Below are 23,913 nucleotides of genomic sequence, written 5' to 3'. Positions count from 1 at the left end.
AACAAACATGAGCCTTCTGTCAGATACAAGGCCCGCTCCCAGCCCCCTGACCCCGCCCCTTGGCACCCTCACGGCTCCGGCCCTACTCAGTGAGCACGCCCTCCAACCCTGTCCCGCCCTCGAGCACGCTCTGGGCTCCGCCCCGACGCCCCGCCCCGCCCTGGCCAGGCCAGGCCTCCTTATCCCGACCCCCCCCACCATTCCCCCACTGCTCCCAGCTGCCGCTTTTGCTGCCGCTCTTCGCGCCTTTCTCGCTGGGCAGCTAAGCGCCGGGCGAAGGACCCTTCCTAGGGCGGCTCTTCTGATTGGTCCCTTTGAATCCAAATGGCGGCGCTGATTGGTTGGCGGTTTGAATCGGGGTGGGAGGGGGGAGCGGTTGGAAGGAGCGAGTGGCATTCAAACCGCGGCGGGAGCAGCAGCGGAGCGTAGCCGGGCTTTACTCACAGCCGCTCGCTTGGTCTCAGTCAGACCACCGCGCCCCCCCACCCCGACACCTGGCAGGTTTGTCCCCGCGCTCGGCAAGTTAAGGTGGCTCCGGGGAGTTGGGGTTTTAGCACCGGCCGGCCGGTTAGGGGGTATCTGCCCCTGGGGTAATGGGATGGAATTGAGCCCCGGGCTGTGAGCAGGCTTCCTGGACCTGCGAGCTTATACCGTGGCTAATCAGAGCCCCGAAAGTAGCTCCTGTTGGGGCCACTGGGGCCTTCTACCAGCTTCAGCTTTCCAGCAGCTGATGTAATTTTGGTTTCTTTGTTTAATTCTGCTCTTGCAGAGTTAACTAATCTGATTGGGGGCAACGGAACTGGGGGGGGGGGGGGGGGTTTAACTGAGCTGTATAAATTGTCACAGGCCTAGGAAGAATGGAAGGGAAGGACCTGTATCACTTAGCAGAGAGATCACTAACCAAAAGATATAAATTTTAAAGTAATTGGTAGGAGGTTTAGAGGAGCGTTGAGTATTTTTTCCATCCAAGGGATGGTGAGGATCTTGAACTCTCTGCCTGAAAGCATGATGGAGGCAGAGACGGTTATTACATTTTAAAAATGTTTGAGGTGCCATAATCTACAGGCCAAGAGCTGGAAGTGGAATTAGGCTGGATAACTGCATTGGCTGGCACAAATATGATGGCCAAATGGCTTCCTCTTTACTGTAAAGGCATAAGTATATAAAAGCAAGGGAGTCATGGTGAACCTTTATGAAACTGGTTTGGCCTCAACTGGAATATTGTGTCGTATTCTGGGCACCACATATTAGGCTGGATGCAACAGCAGAAAAGATTTGAGAATGGTTCCAAGGATAATGGACTTAAGTTACAAGGACAGATTGGGGCAGCTGCGTTTGCTCTTTAGAAAAGAGAAGGTTGAGAGGAGATTTGGTAGTGTTGCTCAAAATCATGAGGGCCTTGAGAGAGTGGATGGGGGAAACTGTTCCTATTGTTGGAAAGTTTAAGAGCCAATCATGAATCAGTGGTGACATGAGGAAGAACTTTTTTTCTGAAATGAGTGGTTAGGATCTAGGAATGCACTGCCTGAGTGTGTGGTGGAGGCAGATTCAATCATGGCTTTCAAAAAAGACTTCAATCACCTATCTGAAGAGTAATGTGCAGGGTTATGTGGGAAAGACGGGAGTGGATCTAGTTGAATAGCTTTTACAGAGAGCCACCATGAATGTGACAGCACAGAAAAGGATCATTCTATGAAATTTTCTGTTCCTATGAATGTTGTGATGGCCGGTAAGGCCCTGGACTGTGCAGAAGGAAAATCTGGCTAGTTTGAGCTCCAGATAATTGCCTAGTGACCTGTTGTGGAAAGTACATGCCTGGTGTGGGCTCTGGCAGGCTTAACTCTGTTAATATATATAAAAGCAAAATACTGTGGATGCTGGAAATCTGAAACAAAAACAAAAATAGCTGGAAAAAGCAGCTCATTGGCACTCAATGTTGAGGCTCAATAGTGGAGAATGGCTGCACAAGTGTAGGCAGCAAATTTAATTATTCCTCTAACCAGTATGGGCATTCAGACTGCAGGGCTTGTCACTTGGGAGAAATTCTGAGTTTTGTATTTTTACATGCTGTCTTGCTAACTTTAGTGCACTTTTTTAGTTTCACAGCTTGCAAATTTGTTTGTTCTAACTCAAGATACAGAAGAAAGTGATACCATTTGGGTCTATTTTTATTCACCAGACCAATCTGACCTTTGCATTCCCAAAAGATACCTGGACTGTCGTCATCTGAGTGAAGAATAATTTCCTGGAAGATTTGTCACGGGACTTTGGCCTGTTAATACAGGTAGGTTTTCTGATATTTTGTACTTTCACCCCCTGTTCCCTTAAAAATTCTTCACCCTTTTCCTGCTGCTGTTATGCTTCAATTGGCAAAGCAGGAAGACCTGGTGGCTGGGCTCAAGTTTTCTTTTAAAAATTGCAAACAGTCTATACTGTACAATGACAATGAGGTGGAATAGTAATGGGAAATGCAGCAGTGTAAAATAAAATTTGCATCCATGTCAAACATAACTCTCCTATTGTTCTGCCTTTATTTGTTGTAATCCCCAGACTGTTGCACTGGTCACTTTCTACTTTAATCAACAAACTTGTCAGTGGAATTGCAAGCAGAGTCAAGAATTGCAGACTGAGGGCTGTAAAACCACCTGCTTGAATTATGCCAGAGGAAGGAGAGGTAAAGGATGAGCCTCAAATGATTTTTCGGCACACTAATAACTGGTTTAATTTACCAAAGTTGATGTGCAGTGTAACCAAAAACTGCTGGTGCTTACGAAGCTATACTACAGCATGGATTCAAGAAAAAGATGCACAATACTCCAAATGCAGGAAATACTCCGGTCAAGCTGCATCTATGGAGTGAAACAAAGTTAATGTTTCAAATTGATGACCTTTTGCCGGATTTGATTCTATGTAACAGGTTTTAAGCGAGCAGTGGAAGGGAAAGAACAAAATGTGTTATACGGTGGGAAGCAAGTGAGATTAAATGACAAGGGATGAAGGTGCAAGGCAAAAGGAGATTGTAAAGAAAAAAGTTGGCTTGAGTGGAGATATAAATGGGAATAGCAGAATTATGACCAGCTGTTGTTGGATATAAAACAGGCAAGCATTATGATCTGAAATTCTTGAACTCAATACTGAATCCTGAAGATAGAGGTGAGTTTGATAGTGGGTGCAGAATTTAAGTGATAGTAGACTGGAAGCTCAGGGCTACGTTTGCAGACTGACCAGAGGTATTCTGCAAAGCAGTCACCTAATCTACATTTGGACATCCCATTGTGAGCAATGAATACAGCACGTACAAGTAAAGTTCTGTTTCAACTGGAATGTGTGTTTGGGCCCCTTGGACAGTGGGAAGGAAGGAGATAGAAGGGCAGGTGGTATATCTCTTGCACTTGCATGGGAAGGAAGGGAGTGATTGAAGAGTGAACCAGAGTGTTATGAGGGGAGCAGTCCCTTAAATTCTGAAAGGAGGTGGAAATGTGTTTGATCATGGCATCAAGCTGGAGGAGATGGGAATGGTGGAAGATGGTCTCAATATGAAGGTTGATGGGGTGGACGGTGAAGACTAGGAACCCTATGTGGTTCTGGGAGGGAGGAGTAGGGGGATTGGAATGGACGTGGTTGTCCCTGACGACCAATAGCTTGGTCAAAGATGTAGCTTTTAAGGAGTGTTGTAAAGGAGGAAAAAGGCGGAGAGGCTTAGGGAGGGAATTCCAGAGCCTAAGGCATAAGCAGTTTGGCTTCTCTTTAAATTGGAGATGCTGAAGAGTGTATGATAGGAGCATAGTTAATGAGGACTTTGGGCTAGAGTAGGTAACAGCAATAGGAAGATGGGGGGGATTTGAAAATCAAGCCGTTGCTTAACTGGGAGCAAGTGCAGAAACATAGATTTATGGCATGGACGGAAGCCTTTCAACTCATCATGTCGATGCTGCTGGGTTATCCAGCCTAATCCCACTTTCCAGCTGTTAGTCCGTAACCTTGTAGGTTGGGCAGCTCCAAATGCATATCCGTGTTTCTTAAATATGATGATGGGTTCTGCCTCTTAGCCACCACCCTCGGGATGAAAAAAAGGTCAGGTGCTATCCAGACTGCTGTGGGGTGGGGGAGGGATTCTGTCCGGAATGTGGGACCAGTGCAATGGGAAGAGAGCATAGTGTGCATGCCCATTGTGAAATGACTGCCCTTTGTTTGAATTCAGTTACAAGATATGACACTTGGCAGAGAGTTGGACTTAGGCCCACTTAGGCTGCATTGGGCAGATGGGGAGTACTGAATCGCATTGCTTCTGGATGTTGACCTGAACTGTTAGTGAAATATCGAAATGCTATAATGGGAGTGGGGCACCAGGAGGAGAGCACAATGCACATGCACAGCTGCATACTATGCGTGCATGAGAATCAGAGATCAAAAATATGGTAAAAAGGGCATTCTGGCAGCAAAAAATTTGTAATGCAGGACAACTGCCTTAAATACAGAACAGCCCCATAAAATCTGGAACATTTGGTCACCCTGTTGCACTGTTACCTTCATGGATCTGTGGACATGCACTTCCAGATTCCTCTTCCTCTACATTTTTCAGAATTCTCCATTTATTATGTATCCCTTGCCTTGTTTATCCTTCCTGAATGCATCACCTCACACTTCTTTGGATTGATCTCCATTTGTTGCTTTTCTGCCCACTGACCAGTCCATTGTTATCTCCCTGCAGCCTTAATTTTTCTTCCTCACTATCAGCCAACTGCAATTTTTGTATCATCTGCAAACTTAATCATATCCCCTACATTAAGCCTACATAATGATATATACTGTACACAGCCAGAGTCCCAGTACTGGGCCTTGCATAACTCCATTTCAAACGCCCTTCCACTCTTGGAAAAAAAAAACACCCTATCACCATTTAAAAAAAAAAAAAATTTGCTTCTTGCCACTGAGCCAATTTTGGATCCAAATTGCCACTTCCCCTCAGATACCATCTGCTTTTACTTTTTTGACCAACCTGCCATAATCAAAAGCCTTAATAAAATCCAAGTAGACCACATTAAACACACCGCCTTCATTAGACCCTCCTTACCTCCAAAACGAGTAACCAACTTAGTCGAACATGACTTTCTATAAGCCAGGGAGTGGAGTTTGTAGTGAGGATTGAATATAATGGCTTTGAGCTTCCCAATATTTAATTGAAGGCAATTTCTGTTCATCCAATACTGAATGTCTGACAAGCAGTCTGGCAGTTTAGAGATAGTGGAGGGATTGAAAGGTGGTGGTGAGGTAGAGCTGGGTGGTATCAGCATTTCTGTGAACATTGACGGTTTGTTTTCAGATGATGGAGCTGAAGGCAAGCATGTAGATGAGAAATAGGAGGTGACCAGGGGGACACTAGATGTAATGATGTGGGACTGCTGAAGAAACTGTTGCAGATTCAGAATCTGTTGATAGAAACTCATTTTAAGTTCCATTTTAGAATTGGCCAAGTTGAAAAATGGCATGAGGCAGAACTTCTCAGAATGAGCTGTAGAGGGAGCAGTGCCTTTTTTTTTATTATTTGTTCCTGGGATGTGGGTGTCACTGACAAGACCAGCAGTCTTTGAGAATGTGGTGAATCACCTTGAACTGCTGCAGTCCTTGTGCAGGTACTCTCATTGACTTTTTCTATTATGAAATGGCTAGGCCATTTCAGAGAGCAGTTAAGAGTCAATATATTGATATGGGTCTGGAGTCATGTCTGGTGCAGGGCAGGTAAAGACGGCAGATTTCCCACCCTAAAAGGGGCTAGTGAACCAGGTGAGTTTTAATGACTATCTGGAAGTTTCACAGTCATCATTACTGATACAAGTGCAACTTTTTATTTCAGGTTTTTTGAATTTAAATTTATCAATTCCCAAGTTGCTGTGGTGGGATTTGATTTCAGGTCTTTGAATCACTAGACCTGACCTCTAAGTTACTAGTCCAGTAACATAACCACTGTGCTACTGTTCCCCTTCTTGATCATGGCAATGTTTCTTGTGAGGTATCAGGTGATTCACCTGTAATCCAGAAATAAACAGCTGCACTGTGCCATTAATAGATTCCAGCGAGAGTTACAATTGAGTGTCCGTAGCAAATGTTACAGCAAGTTTCTGCCAAAGCCTGGGCCAGTCCCTATCTTATCAAAGTGCAGTCTCCCCTATATTGCTAAATGTTAAATCTAACTCCAATGCTACACTTTGCTACTTATTGTCAGCTTTAAATACCATTGAGGCTAAAAGTTCAATCTATGATATGGAAAAAGAATATTTACATAATTAAGGCCATTCACTTACGGGATAATGGTTATGAAAATCAATGTTTACCCATGCATCTGCTATCCTTCTCTAGCTGGTAAAGATCATGGTTTGGGAGGTGATGTTGAAGGACACAATCAGCGGCTGAAGTGTTGTTCCTGGCCGATGTACCTTTGTTATGAAAGAATCCTTTGACTCATGGCGTGCAATGCCAAGGGAGTTTGGGGGGTGGTGAAGGGTGGTGTGTGTGTAATTATTTTGAGAATGATGATCCCAACACTGACCCTTAGAGACTGTTTATTCCTTCTGGATTTTAAAGGAAAGGACCAGATGGTAGCACATGTTATATTCCAGTAGCTGGGGTGCCAAGTAAGGGCTTTATTATGATACCTGTGTGTCTCAATCCTTTAATTGGATATTGGGTAGAAGAAGATACTTGGCTTGCAGGAAATGCAAGATCTGTTGAGGGGTGTCCTTTGATGCTAAGCAGAAAAGAATATCAGTAGTTAGAGCATGCCATTCCCCTGGGAGCACTTTACATAGATATATGAAGAAGTATGGTGCAAGGGCTCTTTTTTTACCCCACTCCTCACTTGATCATAAGTGTTTTTTGAAATTTATACGGATGAATGTGCCAATTCAGTGTATGTACTTAACTGTTTATGTGCTGATTGCAAAAAAAACTCTGTTTGATGGGCTTTCTTGAGTTTAAACACAAATGGGGTTAGTTTTTATTGTGCTAAAAAGTCACCGAGGTAAAGATATAAAAAGTACTTAAAGGTAAGCACACACCACCATTGTAACACGCAAAATCACAAGTTATAAAGTAGAGGAGGTTAACTTTTGGCCAAACTTAAGATTCAATGATAAAACGCAAATCAAGTTTTAATTGAGTTTTTGCTGTTGTTTGGAGTTGGGCAATTCTTTAAATGTTGGTTCTTTATCTTTTTTCCTGGAAATGCTGCTTTGGAATTTGAAGTTGTGTAGAGAATTTCTGTCTCTTAACCTAGTATGATATAACAGGCAGAGTCCACTTGAGTGGAGAGAGAGAGGGACGCAGCTTTGTGCTGCTTTTCAATGTTCTTGTTTTGGACTGCTCAAAAGCAACCAGAGTGTTATAATAAGACATTTCAAAATGGTGGTATTGATCACATGACCATTCTCCATAATGATTTGAGTATTACACAGAAGCTAATCGATTAGCTTATGTCTGGACAGACCTTGGCTATTATGTATTGGGTGATTGATTTTTTTTTTTAAATGTCCGGGCCATCATTTCTGAATGTCCTGTTCTCCCTGTGATGAGTTGGAAGAACATATTAAACACCTTTCAATGTAGCCATTGTCGTTGGAGACCTCCTGTCTCTGTCTGATGGAATAGAATGTAGCTTTAGATAGTAATGCAATTAGTGACAGCCATTTTAAGTTTCAATCTATCTTTGAAGTAATCTTGACATCAGGTGTGTAATTCCACAAGAGGTTAGCCTGAGCATGTCCTAATTCCAAACCACATTGGAAACTCCCAGAACTGATCAACTTGTAGTTGCAGGCATGTCAAGTGATCTGTGGAAGCCATCTTAAGTCAGTGTCTTTGTTTTGAACAGTTGGAACTGTGTTTTTTTAAAAAAAATTCCGTATGAGAGTCCAGCTGATGAAATTGAAATTTAATATTTGACATCAACACACCTCTGTAACAGTATCAATATTCCATTTATTTCCCCCTCATGTTAGCTTTGGATGCACAGATAGTTTGAATAAATACTTTGCATCAGTCTTCATGGTAGAAGACACTAATAACATTCCAAAAATATTAAATAATCAAGGAGCAAAAGGGGGGGAGGAAATAAGTACAATAACTATCACTAGAGAAAAAGTACTAGGGAAACTAATGAGGCTGAAGGCTGATATGTCCCCTGGACCTGATGGGTTGCATCCTAGGATAATAAAGGAAGTAGCCACAGAGATAGTGGATGCACAGGTAGCAATCTTCCAAGCATCCTTAGATTCTGGAAAAGTCCCAGAGGATTGGAAAACTGCCAATGTATCACCTTTTCAAAAAAAGAAGCTAGACTAAAAAGAGGTAATTATAGGCCAGTTAGCTAACATCTGTCATTGGCAAAATGATGGAGTGTATTGTAAAGTATGTAATAGAGCATTTAGAAATGCATAATATAATCAAGCAGTATCAGCATGGCTTCATGAAGGGGAAATCATGCCTGACAAATTTAGTAGAATTCTTTGAAGTAACGAGCAGGATAGATAAAGGAGAACCAGTAGATGTAATATATTTGGATTTCCAAAAGGCGTTCGGTAAGGTACTGCACATAAGGTTACTTAAGATAAGAGCCTGTGGTGTTTGGGGTAGTACATTAGCATGGATAGAGGATTGGCTAACTAATAGAAGACAGAGTTGGGATATGCAGGGGGTATTTTCAGGATGGCAATCTGTAACCAGTGGAGTGCCACAGGGTTCAATGCTGGAGCAAGAATTATTTACAATATATATTAATGACTTAAATGAGGGAAGTGAATGTACCATCGCCAAATTTGCGGCTGACACAAAAATAGGTGGGAAGGCAAGTGGTGAGGATGACAGTCTAGAAGGATATAGTCATGTTGAGTGAGCAAGAACTTGGCAGATGGAATATAATGTGGGAAAATGTGAGGTTATGCACTTTTGTAGGAAGAATAGGAGAGCTGAATAATATTTACATGGAGAAAGACCTCAAAGCTGCAGCACAGAGGGATTTGGGCGTCCTCGTACATGAATCACAAAGCTAGCATACAAGTTCAGCAGGTAATAGGGAAGGCAAATAGAATGTTGGCCTTTATTTCAGAGGGAATGGAATAGGGAAGCCTTGCTAAAACTATACAAGGCACTAGTTAGACCACGCCTAGAATACGTGAACCGTTTTGGTGCCCTTATCTAAGGAAAGATATACTGGCATTGAAGGCAGTCCAGAGAAGGTTCACTAAGTTGATCCTGGGTATGGAGGGATTTTCTCATGAGGTTGAGTGTACTCATTGGAGTTTAGAAGAATGAGAGGCGACCTTATTGAAACAAAAGCTTCTTAGGGGGCTTGACAAGGTAGATTCTGAGAGGATTTTACCTTATGGGAGAGTCTAGGACCAGAGGGCATAATCAGAGAAAGGGGTGGGGGCCGCGGGGGCATTTAAGACAGGTGAGAAGGAATTTCTTCTCTGAGCATAGTGAATCTGTGGAATTCTGTACCGAAGAGACTGGGTCATTAAATATATTCAAGGCTGAGAAAGATTTTTAATCAGTAAGGGAATCAAGGGTTTGGGGAAAAGGCAGGAAAGTGGAGTTGAGGATTAACAGATCAGCCATGATCTCATTGAATGGCGGAGCAGACTTGATGGGCTGAATGGCTTATTTCTGCTCCTACATCTTATGGTCTTATGGATATTCAACTCTGGGTGATTCTCAAATTCTTCTGTTCTCCTTTGTGGGAGAAATATTGTTTGTCATTCTTCACCTCAATTGGTGGCACAAAAATGCTGGTATTGTGTTTTGTAACTCTAAATGACCGATGTAGATTCAATTCATCTTCTATTTCCTTTAAAGAAAACACTAAGTGGCGTGAGTGAGCAATGTAATTCCAATAGCTTTTTGAAGTTAATTCCCTCAAACTTGCATTTTTGGAGTGCTTTTGAATTTCTTCATTCGGACGATTTAGAACATGGGAATTGATGGTCAATAGAGTTGTTGGCTAATCATTCTCTCTCAATTGGTTTCCAACAGACTCAAACATGACCCAAGGAAACCCAGTGACCGGTGGAGAGCATGTATAACTAACAATAGGTCAATACACCTATTCCACCCAAGCGCGCTATGCTTTATCATGTTATGTCCCAGATTGTTGGTTTCTGAAATTAAATCTTGTGTAAAATAACAATTTAAATTGTAAACTGAGTATAATCCAAAGAATATCATTCATGTTCAAAATTTGAACATTAACATTCGAAGCCTCTTCTATTTTTGTTTTGTGTGGCTCAGGAATCTGATGCCCTTGTATCCACTTTTCAGGCAAAATTGTGAACATTAGCATGGAGGATTATGTCAAAATTGAGAAAATTGGTGAAGGTGAGTAAACTTTTTTTTAGGCTTACTTGCAGGATTTGCAACAAAATGATTCTTGCTTTGACTAAAGTTGAGATTTGGACTGCTTGTAGTATAAACTTGCCGTCTTTAGATTTCAAATGCTTTAGTATCTTTCCTCCACTTCTCTTTCTGCCACTCCCAACTCCAGAAACACTCCAATCATGTTGCGCATTATAGTAGCTTCAATTATTGTCATCGGAATTGAAAATTTCACATGAAACAAAATATTTTGCACTCCAACACACAATTAAGAGCGTGAACCTTTTCATTTGCATACAAGAGAACTATATTACAGTAAGCACTTTAAGGCCACTTGGGTTTAGTGCTTTAGTTTCCTGGTCAGATGGAGTTTGATTTGAGGGATTCAAACATGGAGTTTTGGGAAAGCTGAGTATGGGTTTGGGAGATGGCAGCACATCAAGTACTTCAGGGAGGAAACGCAAAGTTGGATATAAGATGGTTTGAAGGATGAGGATGACAAGGTTTTTTGTGATGGGGAGAGGGTTCTAAGATGGCAGATTTGATGGAAAGAAGCACAGTATCTGAAGAGAGAGGGCCTGTTAACAACATCAGCTAATGTGGGAGCCAGTGGTTTGGTGGGAATAGGATCACGGAAGCAGGAGTTGGATTTTATGGACAAGGTGAGCTGGGAGAGAGAGAGGAGATGAGAAAGAAATTGTGCAAAAATGTGGCTTGGACTACAGGGTCCTTGGGGGAGGCCTGCCCTTAGTGGGCTTAGGGGATGGGAGGGAAGTGGTCAAAGCAGCTAAACAGATGGTCTCAATTTTAGTGACAAAAGTGCATGAGCTGCGGGTGGTGGTAGGGTTCGGGTGGGGGAATGGTTTAAGATAGATTGTGATGAAGAGAAGCCATTGGTTATCTTTGACTGATGTGCTGTTAAGTCTTCTCACTTTTTACATTGTGGTGAAATGAGCATATTGCAAGAACATGTCCTGTTTTTGAAGTTGTTCAGAATTCATGGTTCATTTAACAGCTTTACTGTGGGTCAAGGAAAATCTGGAAAAGTCATGGAATTTAGAAATGACCTTTCCAGGACTGAAAATGTCATGGAAATTTCCAAAAAGTGCCCAAAGTCTTTGGAAAGTTGTGAATCTTTGAGCAGAATTCTGACCTTCCATAATTGTTTGCTTTGCTTCACATATCTGGGATCCAGTACAGGCCTTGTTCCGCTCTTGCCTGATTGGCTGTTTTGGAGACTGCCAGAACAACAGTCATTAGCCCAGAAGCCTGTCAGTCGGGGTGGTCTGCACACCAGATTCCCCAATCCCTCCGTTCTTGTTTGCCTCATGAGGTAAGGTGTATTTACTGATGTATGTAGGCAGAGGACGGGTGCAATTTTTAGAGCCGAAACATGGTTAAGCAAGGTAAAAAGCAGAGCAGGAACAAACACCTGGTGGAGGAGATGACCCGCTTTCTCTGATCTTTTGCATGAGACCCACTGAAAATTTCTTCTTTTTATTTTACTAAAGGTACAGGAGTTCTGATTTAAGAAATTGCTGAACTTTTTTCAGGTACCTATGGGGTTGTTTATAAAGGGCGCCATAAAACAACGCAGCAAATAGTGGCCATGAAGAAAATCCGTTTGGAGAGTGAAGAGGAAGGTGTTCCCAGCACTGCAATCAGAGAGATTTCCCTTTTAAAGGAGCTACAGCATCCTAATATTGTATGGTGAGTACACTGGGTTAAACTTGTATGCACAAATTTTGTATTCACTGTGTTTACCTGGAATTAGAATAACCTTAAGATAGCAGGGATGATTCTTGTGGACTGCTTAAAATGTCCTAAATCAGAACATATTAATTTCTAGCACTTTGTGAGAGTCCACACAAAGACAGGCCCTGATTTGAGTATTTTGCTAAGAATGAGCGAACCAATAATTTATGGTTAATTACTCAGTTACCTTCCATAATTATCTACATAAATTGTTGTAATTAATTGATAGTGAGACGATTTAGGAGTTGGGAGCCCTGGTGACATGTTAAAGTATCATCTGATGATGACCACAAAACCATTGCCGATTGTCATAAAAACCCATCTGGTTCATTAATGCCCTTTAGGGAAGGAAATTTGCTGTCCTCACCTGGTCTGGCCTACATGTGACTCCAGACTCACAGCAATGTGGTTGATTCTTAAATGCCCTCTGAACAAGGGCAATTAGGGGTGAGCAATAAATGCTGGCTGAACCATTGGTGTCCACATCCCATGAACGAGTTTTTTTAGAAAATATCAGTGTTTAAAGTTGGTCAAACTACATTATCTGAATAATGAGCATTTTCTGGGTAAAGTATGTTAGGAAGCGTGTTACAATTTCACCAATTTAACAGAAATGTTTTTATGAGCTTTATGTCCCAAAGTAACTTTCAGCTAGGCTGCACTTAAATAGGGAAGGATACCTGACTCTTGAGCCCTGATGTGGGTGATATAGCATGATTTGTCTACCAGTGGGAAAGAAAGCCAATTTATCCAATTAAATATTGGCTGCTTTTGGCATTGTGGCTATTTGTGAGAAACTAAGTGGTATCGATCTTCATTTGACTGAATGTGTTACATATTTTTCTTTAATGACATTGAACATAGTAGGGTTGAATGGTCGGTGAGTTGGGGCTCTTGGAGGGCCAAGCTGATGCACTGTCCACACTGGGCCTTGTGGGCAAGAAGTTGGATTTGACTGCAGTAGATGTATCTGGTGCCTTTGGTGTTGTATGAGTGGAAACCTGACAGTATTTCCAACTGCTAATCACACTCCAGTGATTCAAAGTGATTAGCCCTCTCAGGTGGATATAAAAGATCCTATCCTGCTATTCAAAGAAGAGCAAAGAAAAGTTACAGCACAGAAGGAAGCCATTCAGCCCATCATGTCCATGCCAGCCCTAGGGCACCCAGGTGCCCTTTCTAATCCCACCTTCCTGCACCCGGCCTGTAGCTTATAGCACTTAGTTTAGAATTGTAGAGAAGTTAAAATGCAGGAAAAGGCCATTCAGCCCATTGTGTCTGTGCTGGCCAAAAAGAGAGAAAAATAAACTAGCCACTGATTTTTAATCCCACTTTCCAGCACCTGGTCTATAGCTTTGCAGGTTACAGAACTTCAGGTGCAGATCCAAGGACCTTTTAGATGAGCTGAGTGTTTCAGCCTCAACCACTGATTTAGGCAGGGAATTCCAGATGCAATCCTTCTACCACTCATCTTAAATCCGTATCCCATGGTAATTGTCCCCTCAGCTAGGGGAAACAGCTCTTTCCTGCCTACTCTGTCTCAGCCCCTCAATTTTGTACACCTCAATTAGGTCACCCATCAGCCTCCTCTGTTCTAAGGAAAATAGCCTAGCCTATCCAAACTTTCCTCGTAGCTGCAATATGTGAAGCCCTGGCAACATCCTTGTAAATCTCCTCTGTATTCTCTCCAGAGCAATTATGTCCTTCCTTTAATGTGGTGACCAGAACTGTTCACAATTTCAGCTGTGGCCTAAACGGCATTTTATACAGTTCCAGCATTATATCCCTGCTTTTGTGTTCAGCACCTTGTCCTATAAAGGACAGCACTCCATATGCTTTCTTTACTACCCATCCACCTGACCTGCCACCTTCAGGGACCTGTGCACTCCAAGGTGTCTTACTCCCTCAACCCCTCAATATCTTCCAGTTTAAGTATTCCCTGGCTTTGTTTGCCCTCCTCAATTGCATTATCTCACTTTTATTGCTCTTTGTAGGACCTTGCCGTGTGCAAATTGGCTGCCACTTTTCCTATGTTACAAAAGCAACTGCAAATCGTTGGCTATAAGATTGTTTTGAAGTGTTCTAAAGTTAGAGGCTATCCTATAAATGCAAGTCTTTCTTTGAGAGAGAATGTGATGCTGACTGGACCAGATTTGGTGTCCCCATTTTGAAATAGCCAGACGGCATTCTGTCTACGTTCTCAAAACCAGAGGGTTGCTGGCATCTATAGCAGGGCACTTTATCTAAGTCAACATCTTTTGCAGAGGAGAGAGAATTTTGGTGAAGGTGGGAAGCAAATTTGATAACCAAGTAATTAGCGCTGTGAATTCAACATGTTTTTCTTTCTCTTTAGTCTTCAAGATGTGCTAATGCAAGATGCAAGGCTGTACCTTATATTTGAATTCCTTTCAATGGACCTGAAAAAATATTTGGATTCCTTACCTACTCGTCAGATGATGGACCAAATGCTAGTTAAGGTATCTGCAGTGTGATTTACTAATTGACAGTCTTCGTTAGTCAGGGAGATCTGAAAATCATTCTGGTGTTTCCACTTAAATTGGCACCTCCAAACATTATCATGTGTTTTTTGACTAGAGACATTAGTGTTGACCTTTTCCTAAAAGTAATTCCATTATTATGCAGACCACATTTAATACCATGTGATGTAAATTCAAGGGATAAATTATAATGCAAATTTTAATTGGAGCATTAACTTGGAAGAATAGAAAAGAATAAAGAAGGACTGAGACATCTGTAGAAGTTTAGGTTAAATTGAATTAAGAATTCCCATTGTCCTCTGCTTCCTAAACTTATATGTTCCTACCTTAGCTCACTGACAATCCAGGATTTGCTCAAGGTTCTTATAGCCATTCCCCTTGAATCCAGCTGTTGAATACTTCTATATTGCCTCATTGTCCTGGGCACTGCCAAAGCCACTTATGGTCCAACTCTATGCACTTCTAAACAAATTATTGTCATGGTCTTGTACTAATTGATGTTTATAGCTACTCTTTGTCTACATTTCTCTCGCTCTGCTGCAGTCAATGGTTCAGCAACTGACTTTTTCCATTATCTCTGGGGCTCCGCCCCCTTTCCTGCTCTTTCATCCTTGCACCAATGGCCTCTACTTGGCCAATGCTTTTTACCTTTTGTAATATTTATTCTCTGGATGTGGGCATCTCCAACTCTAGTTGTCCTGATCAATACAACTGAGTGATTTGCTAGGCTACCCCAATGGGAGGTTGAGTTAACTCTTGATGTTGAACTGGGGCCATATGGTCCAGACTAGGTAAGGGCGTTGAGCTTCCTTCCCTACCCTAAAGGGCATTAATAAATCTGGTGGGCTCTGACAAAAGACTTGCAGTTTCATGGTTACTTTAATGTCTAAGATTTAAATTCTCAAGCTACCACAATGGGATTTGAACTTGTTCTCTTGTTTATCAGTCCTGGCTTTTGGATTACTTGTCTGGTAACAAAACCGCTGGACTACTGTAACCAGTAATTTTATTGTTCTGACAATTCCATTATATTCATTGGGTATTCAGACTACCACGCTTTTCAATGGTGCAGCATAGAGAAGGTTTTTCTTTTAAGTTCTTCAAATAGTTTCTTTGTCTTGATTCTAGGCATCAGATACTAACTTTATCTTTTGGCACCACCTCAAGTTTTCCATTAGTCTCCTTTCTTGGCTTTGTTAGCTGGAGTTCAAATGAAAGCCCATATCTCCTCAATTTCATTGAAGTTCTAAACAGCTCTTTTATTTTGAGTAGAAAAGTATTGGTACTTAATGTGGATCCTATATAGCTCAAGATTGTCCCTTGTGTTTCTTGTAATCCTCAGCAAGATACCAGAATCTGTGTTTGTCTGAAAATTGATGCACCTTTCACCTCTAGCAAGGGGCTATCGCTTTCTCTCAATCTTCCATGCCTTTTTTAAAACCGGTGTGGTAAGATTTCTTCAAAGTTCCAAATATCGTATTATGTATGTTCCTTCTTGCATCCCTACCATGTATGTTTAATTGATACACCATTAACTCATGCTTTCCCAAGGACCTCAATTCCCATGTACATTCATTTCTTGTACAAATTTCAGGCTTATTTACTGCTTCTTGACTTGACTTGTCTTGAATGTGTTTTTCAATTTTTAACCCTGGCGATGATGTTTGACCCCTCAGCTTAGTTTCCCAATTTTAAAAAAGAATGTATTTAAATGGTATGAATTTCTGCAACCACACAGCTTGTGTATTTTCTCAAGTTAATTCAAGTGGAACAGGGATTGTCTTTTAATCCAGGCCTGAAAAGCAGCAACATGACTTTATCAATCGTTGCTTATTATTTTAAAATGCTGATAATTTTAATATGCAGGTAGTAAATTAATGCGTTTTAAATTTCAATAAGTGAATATGAAAACTCTGCTTCTGCACTGCCCCCACCATGACTCCCCCCTCTGAACCCCCCCATCAACTTTAGTGCTTCTTTACATGCTGACACTTGAGATATTATCTGTATTTTTCCCTTCAATCAACTACACAATTAATCAGTTTTGAAGTAAGAACATTAGTCTCATTATCATCTGTGGATTTAACAAATCTTCTACCAGGCGAGTGTGACCAATGATGTTTCATGATATTTTTCCCTTCTCAGAGTTACCTGTACCAGATCACACAGGGGATTGCCTTCTGTCACTCAAGAAGAGTTTTGCACAGAGACTTAAAACCTCAGAATTTGCTGATTGACAGTAAAGGCATTATTAAATTGGCTGACTTTGGACTAGCTCGTGCCTTTGGTGTCCCTGTCAGAGTTTATACTCATGAGGTATGAGTCCAATTGTGCAGTTTCTTTGTTTCAAGATGTGAATAAATGCAATTTTAAAGGAAAATTTGTGCAGTAATATATTTATTTCTAATGTTTGCTTTGGATCTGTTTTAAGTTTGACGGTTTTAAGCTTTTCAATGAAATACCCATTTATTAGTGTTCCTCATTGAACTAGCACCTCCCTGTCCCTAGGGAAGAAGAGATGTCTTGATGCAATAACTTAGCATGTGCCATTAGACATTAACCCTGACTCCTTCCCTACCCCCAACTCTATTTGCATTCTTGTATGACTTTAATAGGTGAATGCATAGCTATTTGCAAGCCCACTTTGACATGAGTAGCCTAATCTTTGATGTAACTTAAAATGAGAGCATGTTGAGTTCATCTTCACCCTTGTGGGAAGGTAAAAATTTGAAAATGAGATCTTGGGGCTACGCTTCAATAAATTAAAAACAGAAAATGCTGAAAATACCCAGTAGGTCTTGGCACCAACCAGGAAAAGATAAATAGAATTAATGTTTCTGGTTGGTGACCCTTTGTCAGAGCGCATACTTGGAGATGTAATAGTTTTAAAGCCAGGTGGGGCAAGAGGGAAAGGAAGGGAAGAAGAAAAGGGAAAGTCTGTGATAGGGTAGAAAGCAGCTGAGATTAAATGACAAAAGGGATGATAGTAAAGGCAAAAAAATTGATCCTTTACTTGTCTCGCTATCATACGACGTGAATAGAGCAGGTCATTCAGTGTTGAGTCTGGAAGGCTGTTCAGTGTTTTATCAAAACACCAGCTCAAGGAACAGCAATCCTCTACAGCTTTCTGGACTCGACATTGAGATCAACAATTCCAGATCATAATGTTGGCCCCTTTTTTTGTTTTTGACAACAGTTGTTGGTGGTTCTGGCCTCCCATTTACACCACCTCTAGGTACATTTTTTTCCTTGTCCTAGTACCATCTCATTTTGCCTTCAGCATTGTTATACTCATGATTATCAGTTGGCTAAGAAAGAATTCAAAGCCATTCTTTACTTGAGATAGATTTATTCCAAGTAAAGCAGGGCGGGTATATGTCTCCTGACTCCACTCAACTATTGTCAGTGGGTTCTCTTTATATGTGCTCAAGGAGCCACCCAATCAATGTCCTCCACCTGTATGTGCTTAACTTCAGTTGATACCCTGAACAGGCATTACTGCATTGGTCATTTAAACTCTCCTGCCTTCCAACCTATCAAAGACCTTCCCTTTTGTTCTCTTTCCTTGCACCCCATTCCCTATTACAGTACTCCCAGTTCTAATGAAGGATCATCCAAACAGAAATGTTAACTCTGTTTCTCTCTTTTGACAGATGCTGCCTGACCTGAGTATTTCCAACACTTTCGGTGTTTTATTTCCGATTTCCAGCATCCCATAGTACTTTGCTCTTACATTTTGATCGTTCGCAAGTAATATTCAAAGCACAGTGCAGTAGAAAATATTCACTGTTGAAGCTTGCTTTTTAAAATTTTGAAATTGAATTCCATTTTTGACATTGACCAGCAACATGACCATAGTCATCCATATTGAGCAGTATTTTGCAGAGACCTTTCCATCAAATTAGGGTCTCCAATAATAATTATGGATTTTGCAAGCCAACAGCTAATTGGATGTGGTTTGTTTTCAAAGGTGGTGACGCTGTGGTACCGAGCTCCTGAAGTACTCCTGGGTTCTGCTCGTTATTCTACACCAGTAGATATCTGGAGTATTGGCACAATATTTGCTGAAATGGCTACTAAAAGACCCCTCTTCCATGGGGACTCTGAGATTGATCAGCTCTTCAGGATTTTCAGGTATGTCAAAACAAAAGCACTGTCTCTCCAATAAACCCCAAGATGTGCCCAAGAAGATATGGTGCATTAAGTTGTTTTGCCATTTAAGATGTCTGCTTCCCCCCTCCCTCTTGTCACTAGATTTTGTTCTCCATATGCTCCGGCAGATATTTGAGTGTACTGAAAAGGACAAGTGCCTGCTTTTGTATAAATCTACCTGGGCTTAGTCTACGGAAGGGGGTGGGCGGGGGAGCTATCCTTTGGAAATGCTTTGTTCCAATATGAACCCTGAAAGTTCCCTATATGTACAGTTCAGGAGCGACTGAATTTACTGGCTTCAACCTATGCTGTAAAGGGAACTTTTCTTTGGATTTGTTTCTTGGCCAGTTTCAGCAATTCTCTATTGTACATTCCAGAGAAAGAGATGCTATGGTGTCAGTTTTGGGAGCCCTCTGAATCTAAATCCAAATGTTTAGATTCCCTCTAAGTATTTTTTGTCAGAAGTGTTTATGTATCAAGTCTGGAAGATTCTCTGAAGATTGGAGTGTGGGCTCTAGAGGATTCCATTGTAACCTAGCTACTCTCTTGCTCTGAGGATGAGATGCTGAGTGACTCAAGTAGCCAACCAACTTTAGTTTGCATTCTGTCTCATGCAGATGTTCACTTTCAGAGTTCATTCACCTGTTAGTTTTCACAATGGAAGAGCAATGAGAAGTTCATCCACCTTTTGCATCAATATTAATGATGGGCTAACAAGGAATTGGACCTTAAGGTGATTATGGTTTGTGTAGTGAGGTTTTTTTTAAATCCCTCTTTTCACACCCCCTTGACCCCTCCACAGATGCACATTGTTACGTTGCTCAGGCCTTGTTCTCCAGCTCCAGTTTGTGTAAACCCCCATAATGGGGAGTGATCCCTGACTCTGACCAGGGCTCAGATACCCTGCTTGACACTGGGCTTTTCATTGAACTAATTACAAAAATATAAAAACATTTTTCTGTAATAGTTGTCTTTTTCCCTTTTAATTTGAAAATTAGCAATATAAAAGCATTATACTACATTAATGTTAGGCAGCATTGGGAGCCACTGAGTGGACTTAAACATCTCTTACACTGTCCTCCTTTTGATGTTTAGCTGCATGTCCACAATCTTTGTGTGGCAGCTGCAGGACCATGAGGCAGAGCAGTATTCTGCAACAGAGTAGATTAGGGTCACTGTTGTGGTGTGAAGTGTTCTGATTATGCTTCCCCTGTGATGTTCCAGTGTGTTTTCAGACCAGGTCCATCCAGTTTTAACTTTTTGGCTGATGTTGATGAGGTGGGGTCGATAGACGAGAGTCCTGTCCAGGGTCACACCCAGGTATTTTGGATGGGAGTCATGAGTAAGTCCCTTCAGAAGGAAATGTTGACTCATTTCCTGACAGTGTGGGTGTTCAGATGGAACAAGCTGACTGATTTGGGGGCGAGTGCCTGTTCGGGAAGTAACACTCCATTACCGAAGTTGCTTGCCGCGCATGCCCCAGCAGTGCTTTCTCAGTGGCGTAAAAGGACTTTCCAGGAGTTAGTTCAGGACATGTCAGCCACATACATGTTGAAAAAGACCTGTGCAAACACAACCCCTGTGGTAGACCATTATTGAGTGTTTGTTTTCAGCTGGTCTTATCACCAAGATAAACAAGAATTTATGGTTCATGGGCTTTGATGAGCAGAAGGGTGTCATGGCATTGAGTGGTTGAAAGCTTTAGTAGCAGGGACTTGTCAGGCAAGTCTCTGTAAGCTAGCTCCAGCCTTTCCCCTAGCCCTTCGGGAACCCTGCCTCATTGGTCAAGTGGCTTCTTTATGTATCAGGATTGCCTGATCATTTGGGAGGGTGGCTTCTTGTGCCAGTTTTATCTTGTTTAACCAACTTGTAGACATTGGACAATAGGGCAATGGAGACAGTACCTTTTTGAGATCATTGGGTGGTTTTTGTAGCTTTAGGTTAGTAGTGACTTTGGAATGATGCCAGACTAATGGGAGTTTGGCAAACCACATTGATGTAGCTTAAGGTTTACATGCCAGGCAGCATTGTGGCACCTTACTGGAATTTAAAAACTTGTCTTGCCTCCTTAAAGGACTTTGGGTACACCAAACAATGAAATCTGGCCAGAGGTTGAGACATTGCCAGATTACAAGAATACCTTTCCCAAGTGGAAAGCTGGAAGTTTGTCACAAGTGAAGAATATTGATTTAAATGGCCTTGACCTGCTAGCGGTAAGTGGATTTTGCAAATAACTTCTCTGCTTTCTCCCACTATTTGGGATTAGGAATTGTGAATTCAGTCATCCTGCATAGCAGTAATACCAGCTAGGTGTTCAAATTCCCTACAGTGACCAGCTTTGAACTATATTTATTTGTAGCTGTCTGTTTATTTATGATTTATGGTAATGTTTACAGCTTTTAACAGTTCACTACTGCAATTAGACTATCAATACTAATTTTCAGTACATTTCTACATTTCCAAGAAAGCTTGCATTATACAGGCTCCTGTTAATTAGATGTAATATTTGCCCAGGCTCCAGTTATTTAGCAAAAGCAGAATTACCTGGAAAAACTCAGCAGGTCTGGCAGCATCGGCGGAGAAAAAAAGAGTTGACGTTTCGAGTCCTCATGACCCTTCGACAGAACCGATGCTGCCAGACCTGCTGAGTTTTTCCAGGTAATTCTGTTTTTGTTTTGGATTTCCAGCATCCGCAGTTTTTTGTTTTTATCCAGTTATTCAGCGTTTTGTATGAAACCAATTTGCAATGAGATGAGTAGACTCTGTATTTGATGGCACTAGAAGCAATAAAGAGTAAAGCTTGTGCTGAGGTAAACCTTATCAAATATGAAATAGCTACCATGAACAAAATGTAATGAACAGAGCAAGCATATTTGGAGTATTCAAGAATGTCAACTGCACTCAACTGGTGGTGTTCCAGAGTACAATGCACTTGGAAAATTCATTTAAAAGGCATCTGAAGTGCTGTAACCTGCAAGGCTATGGACCAGGTGCTGGAAATACAAATAAACTAGACAAAGCTAAATGTTTCCTTGAATCTGTGGTCTTTACGGTGAAGCATTTAGTGCTTAGAATGTTGAAAGTTTACAATATTGTAGATCTTAAATTTTTATGGTTTGGTTCATGTATACCTATTAAATTCAGTAACTTACATGATTTGCTATGCCTGCTGTTAGAAAAGTTGACATTGCTGCATTATTTCTAATAAAGCATTTCTTTTATCAGAAAACATTGATTTATGATCCTGCCAGAAGAATCTCTGCAAAGGAAGCTTTACGTCACCCGTATTTTGATGACTTGGATAAGTCCAGCCTTCCTGCCAATATACAAAGGAATTAATGTTTGTTGAAAGGTAATTGTGTGTGTCTCTGTTTGACAGTGAAACTGTGGGCAATCACTAAACACACCAAGACCATTTTTCTCACCAACTTTTAAAAAAAATTTGGTTGCAACCATTCCTGTATTAAACTTATGTAGATTTGTCTGTTCATGTCTATGTATTTCTTTTCTTCTATCTATACTATTGTGGCACAATACTGAACTTGTTTTTGTACCTGTACAACTTGTAAATACAAATAAAGGCTTAATGTACATCATATTGCTATTGGACTATTTCTTTTGAAGAGGGCTCAAGATGTTCATTTTTTACCATTTATTCTTGATGTGGATATTTCTCTGGCCTTGACAATTGTCCTTAATTGCCGATCCCTAATTACCCTTGAGTTTAAACTGCTGTAGACCATGTGGTGTAGGTGCACGCACAATGCTGTTAGGGAGGGAGTTCCAGGATTTTGACCCAGCAACAATGAAGGAATAGCAATATATTTCCAAATCAGGATGGCTTGGAGGGGTACTTCCAGGTGGTGGTGTTCCCATGCATCTGTTGTCCTTGCCCTTCAATGTAGCAGATGTCACGGGTTTGGAAGTTGCTCTCAAAGGAGCTTTGGCAAGTTGCTGCAGTGCATCTTGTATATCGTACACACTGCTGTTGTAACCACAGTATTTATATGACTGGTCTGGTTCAGTTCCTGGTCAATATGATCCCCAGGATGTTGATAGCGGGAGATTCAGCAATGGTAATGCTGTTAAAAATCATGGGGAGATGGTTAGATTCTCTTGGAGATGTTCATTGCCTGACACTTGGGTTGCATGAATGTTAATTGTCAGTTATCACCCTAAGCCTGAATGTTGCCCTAGTTTTATTGCATGTGGGCAGGGACTGCTTTATTATTTGAAGTGTTGGCAATGGAACTGAACACTGCAATCATCAGCGAGCATTCCACTTTTGACGTTATGGAGGGAATCAGAAAAGTTATGGTGCAGGAAGAGGCCATTCAGCCCATCTGTGCTTGTCAGAAAAGGCTGAAAAAAAACTAGCCGCTTATTTTAATCCCACTTTCCAGTACCTGGTCCGTAGCCTTGCAGGTTACAGCACTTCAGATGCAAATCTAAGTGCCTTTTAAATGAGTTGAGCATTTCAGCCTCAAACGCCATTGATGAAGAGGCAGAAGATGGTTGGGCCCAGGACACTGCCTTGAGGAACGCCAGCATCAATGCCTTGGAGCTGGGGTGATTGGCTTCCAACAACTACAGCCAACTCTGCTAGCTATGACTGTTAATGAGTGGAGAGATTTCTCCCTGATTCCCACTGATGTCAATTTTGCTAGGGCTCCTAGATGATGCACTTGGTCAAATGATGCCTTGATGACACTCTGTTTGGAATTTAGCTCTTCTGGCTGTTTGGGCCGAGGCTGTAATGAGGTCTGGACACTGGTGGAACCCAAACCACATCAGTGAGCTGGTTGTTGCTGACTAAGTGCTGTTTGAGATGTATGAGTTTAAGCTGGTCAGTAGTGGGAATCTCCTGCCTTCACAAATGTTTTTAAAATTGGTTCTTGAGCGTTTTTTTAAATTACAAAATTATTTACATGGTATAGCAGGGCTATTCGCTATTCCTTGGTTCCTGCCTTATATAACCAATGCAAAATTTATTTTTCAATTAGAAGTTAAGTCAGGCTGAAGTAAAATCAATTGTATTCCTTGACCATTGAAGCTAGAGTCTGTTCTTTGCTGTTTACGTCTCATTGTGGAGATGCACCTGGTCACCACATACACATTTCTGAAAATGATGTCACAAGTTTGG

The 23,913-nt window shown here is 41.4% G+C and overlaps 1 protein-coding gene across 2 annotated transcripts; it reads left to right on the top strand.

Annotated features, from left to right (window-relative positions):
- Positions 1-337: 337 nt before the first annotated feature.
- cdk1 (cyclin-dependent kinase 1) lies at positions 338-22,366 on the top strand. Of its 2 annotated transcripts, none has more exons than XM_041209575.1 (9): positions 338-501; positions 2,208-2,284; positions 10,312-10,368; positions 11,919-12,075; positions 14,474-14,597; positions 16,764-16,934; positions 18,589-18,752; positions 20,845-20,983; positions 21,996-22,366. In XM_041209575.1, the coding sequence occupies exons 3-9, from the start codon at positions 10,332-10,334 to the stop codon at positions 22,107-22,109; spliced, it is 906 nt and encodes a 301-aa protein (XP_041065509.1). In that variant the 5' UTR covers positions 338-501; positions 2,208-2,284; positions 10,312-10,331; the 3' UTR covers positions 22,110-22,366. The 2 variants fall into 2 exon arrangements, with proteins under 2 accessions (XP_041065509.1, XP_041065508.1); XM_041209574.1 differs by having other exon boundaries at positions 2,180-2,284.
- Positions 22,367-23,913: the final 1,547 nt, after the last annotated feature.

Source organism: Carcharodon carcharias, chromosome 17 (genome assembly GCF_017639515.1).
Source record: "Carcharodon carcharias isolate sCarCar2 chromosome 17, sCarCar2.pri, whole genome shotgun sequence".
Lineage (NCBI taxonomy): Eukaryota > Metazoa > Chordata > Chondrichthyes > Lamniformes > Lamnidae > Carcharodon > Carcharodon carcharias.
This window is presented reverse-complemented; position numbering and strand designations above follow the sequence as displayed.

Coding starts and splice junctions, on each gene's coding strand:
- cdk1 (XM_041209575.1), top strand. CDS start 10,332: ATGGAGGATTATGTCAAAATTGAGAAAATTGGTGAAG. Junction 12,076..14,473: donor CAGCATCCTAATATTGTATG/GTGAGTACACTG, acceptor CTTTCTCTTTAG/TCTTCAAGATGTGCTAATGC. Junction 18,753..20,844: donor CAGCTCTTCAGGATTTTCAG/GTATGTCAAAAC, acceptor GCCTCCTTAAAG/GACTTTGGGTACACCAAACA.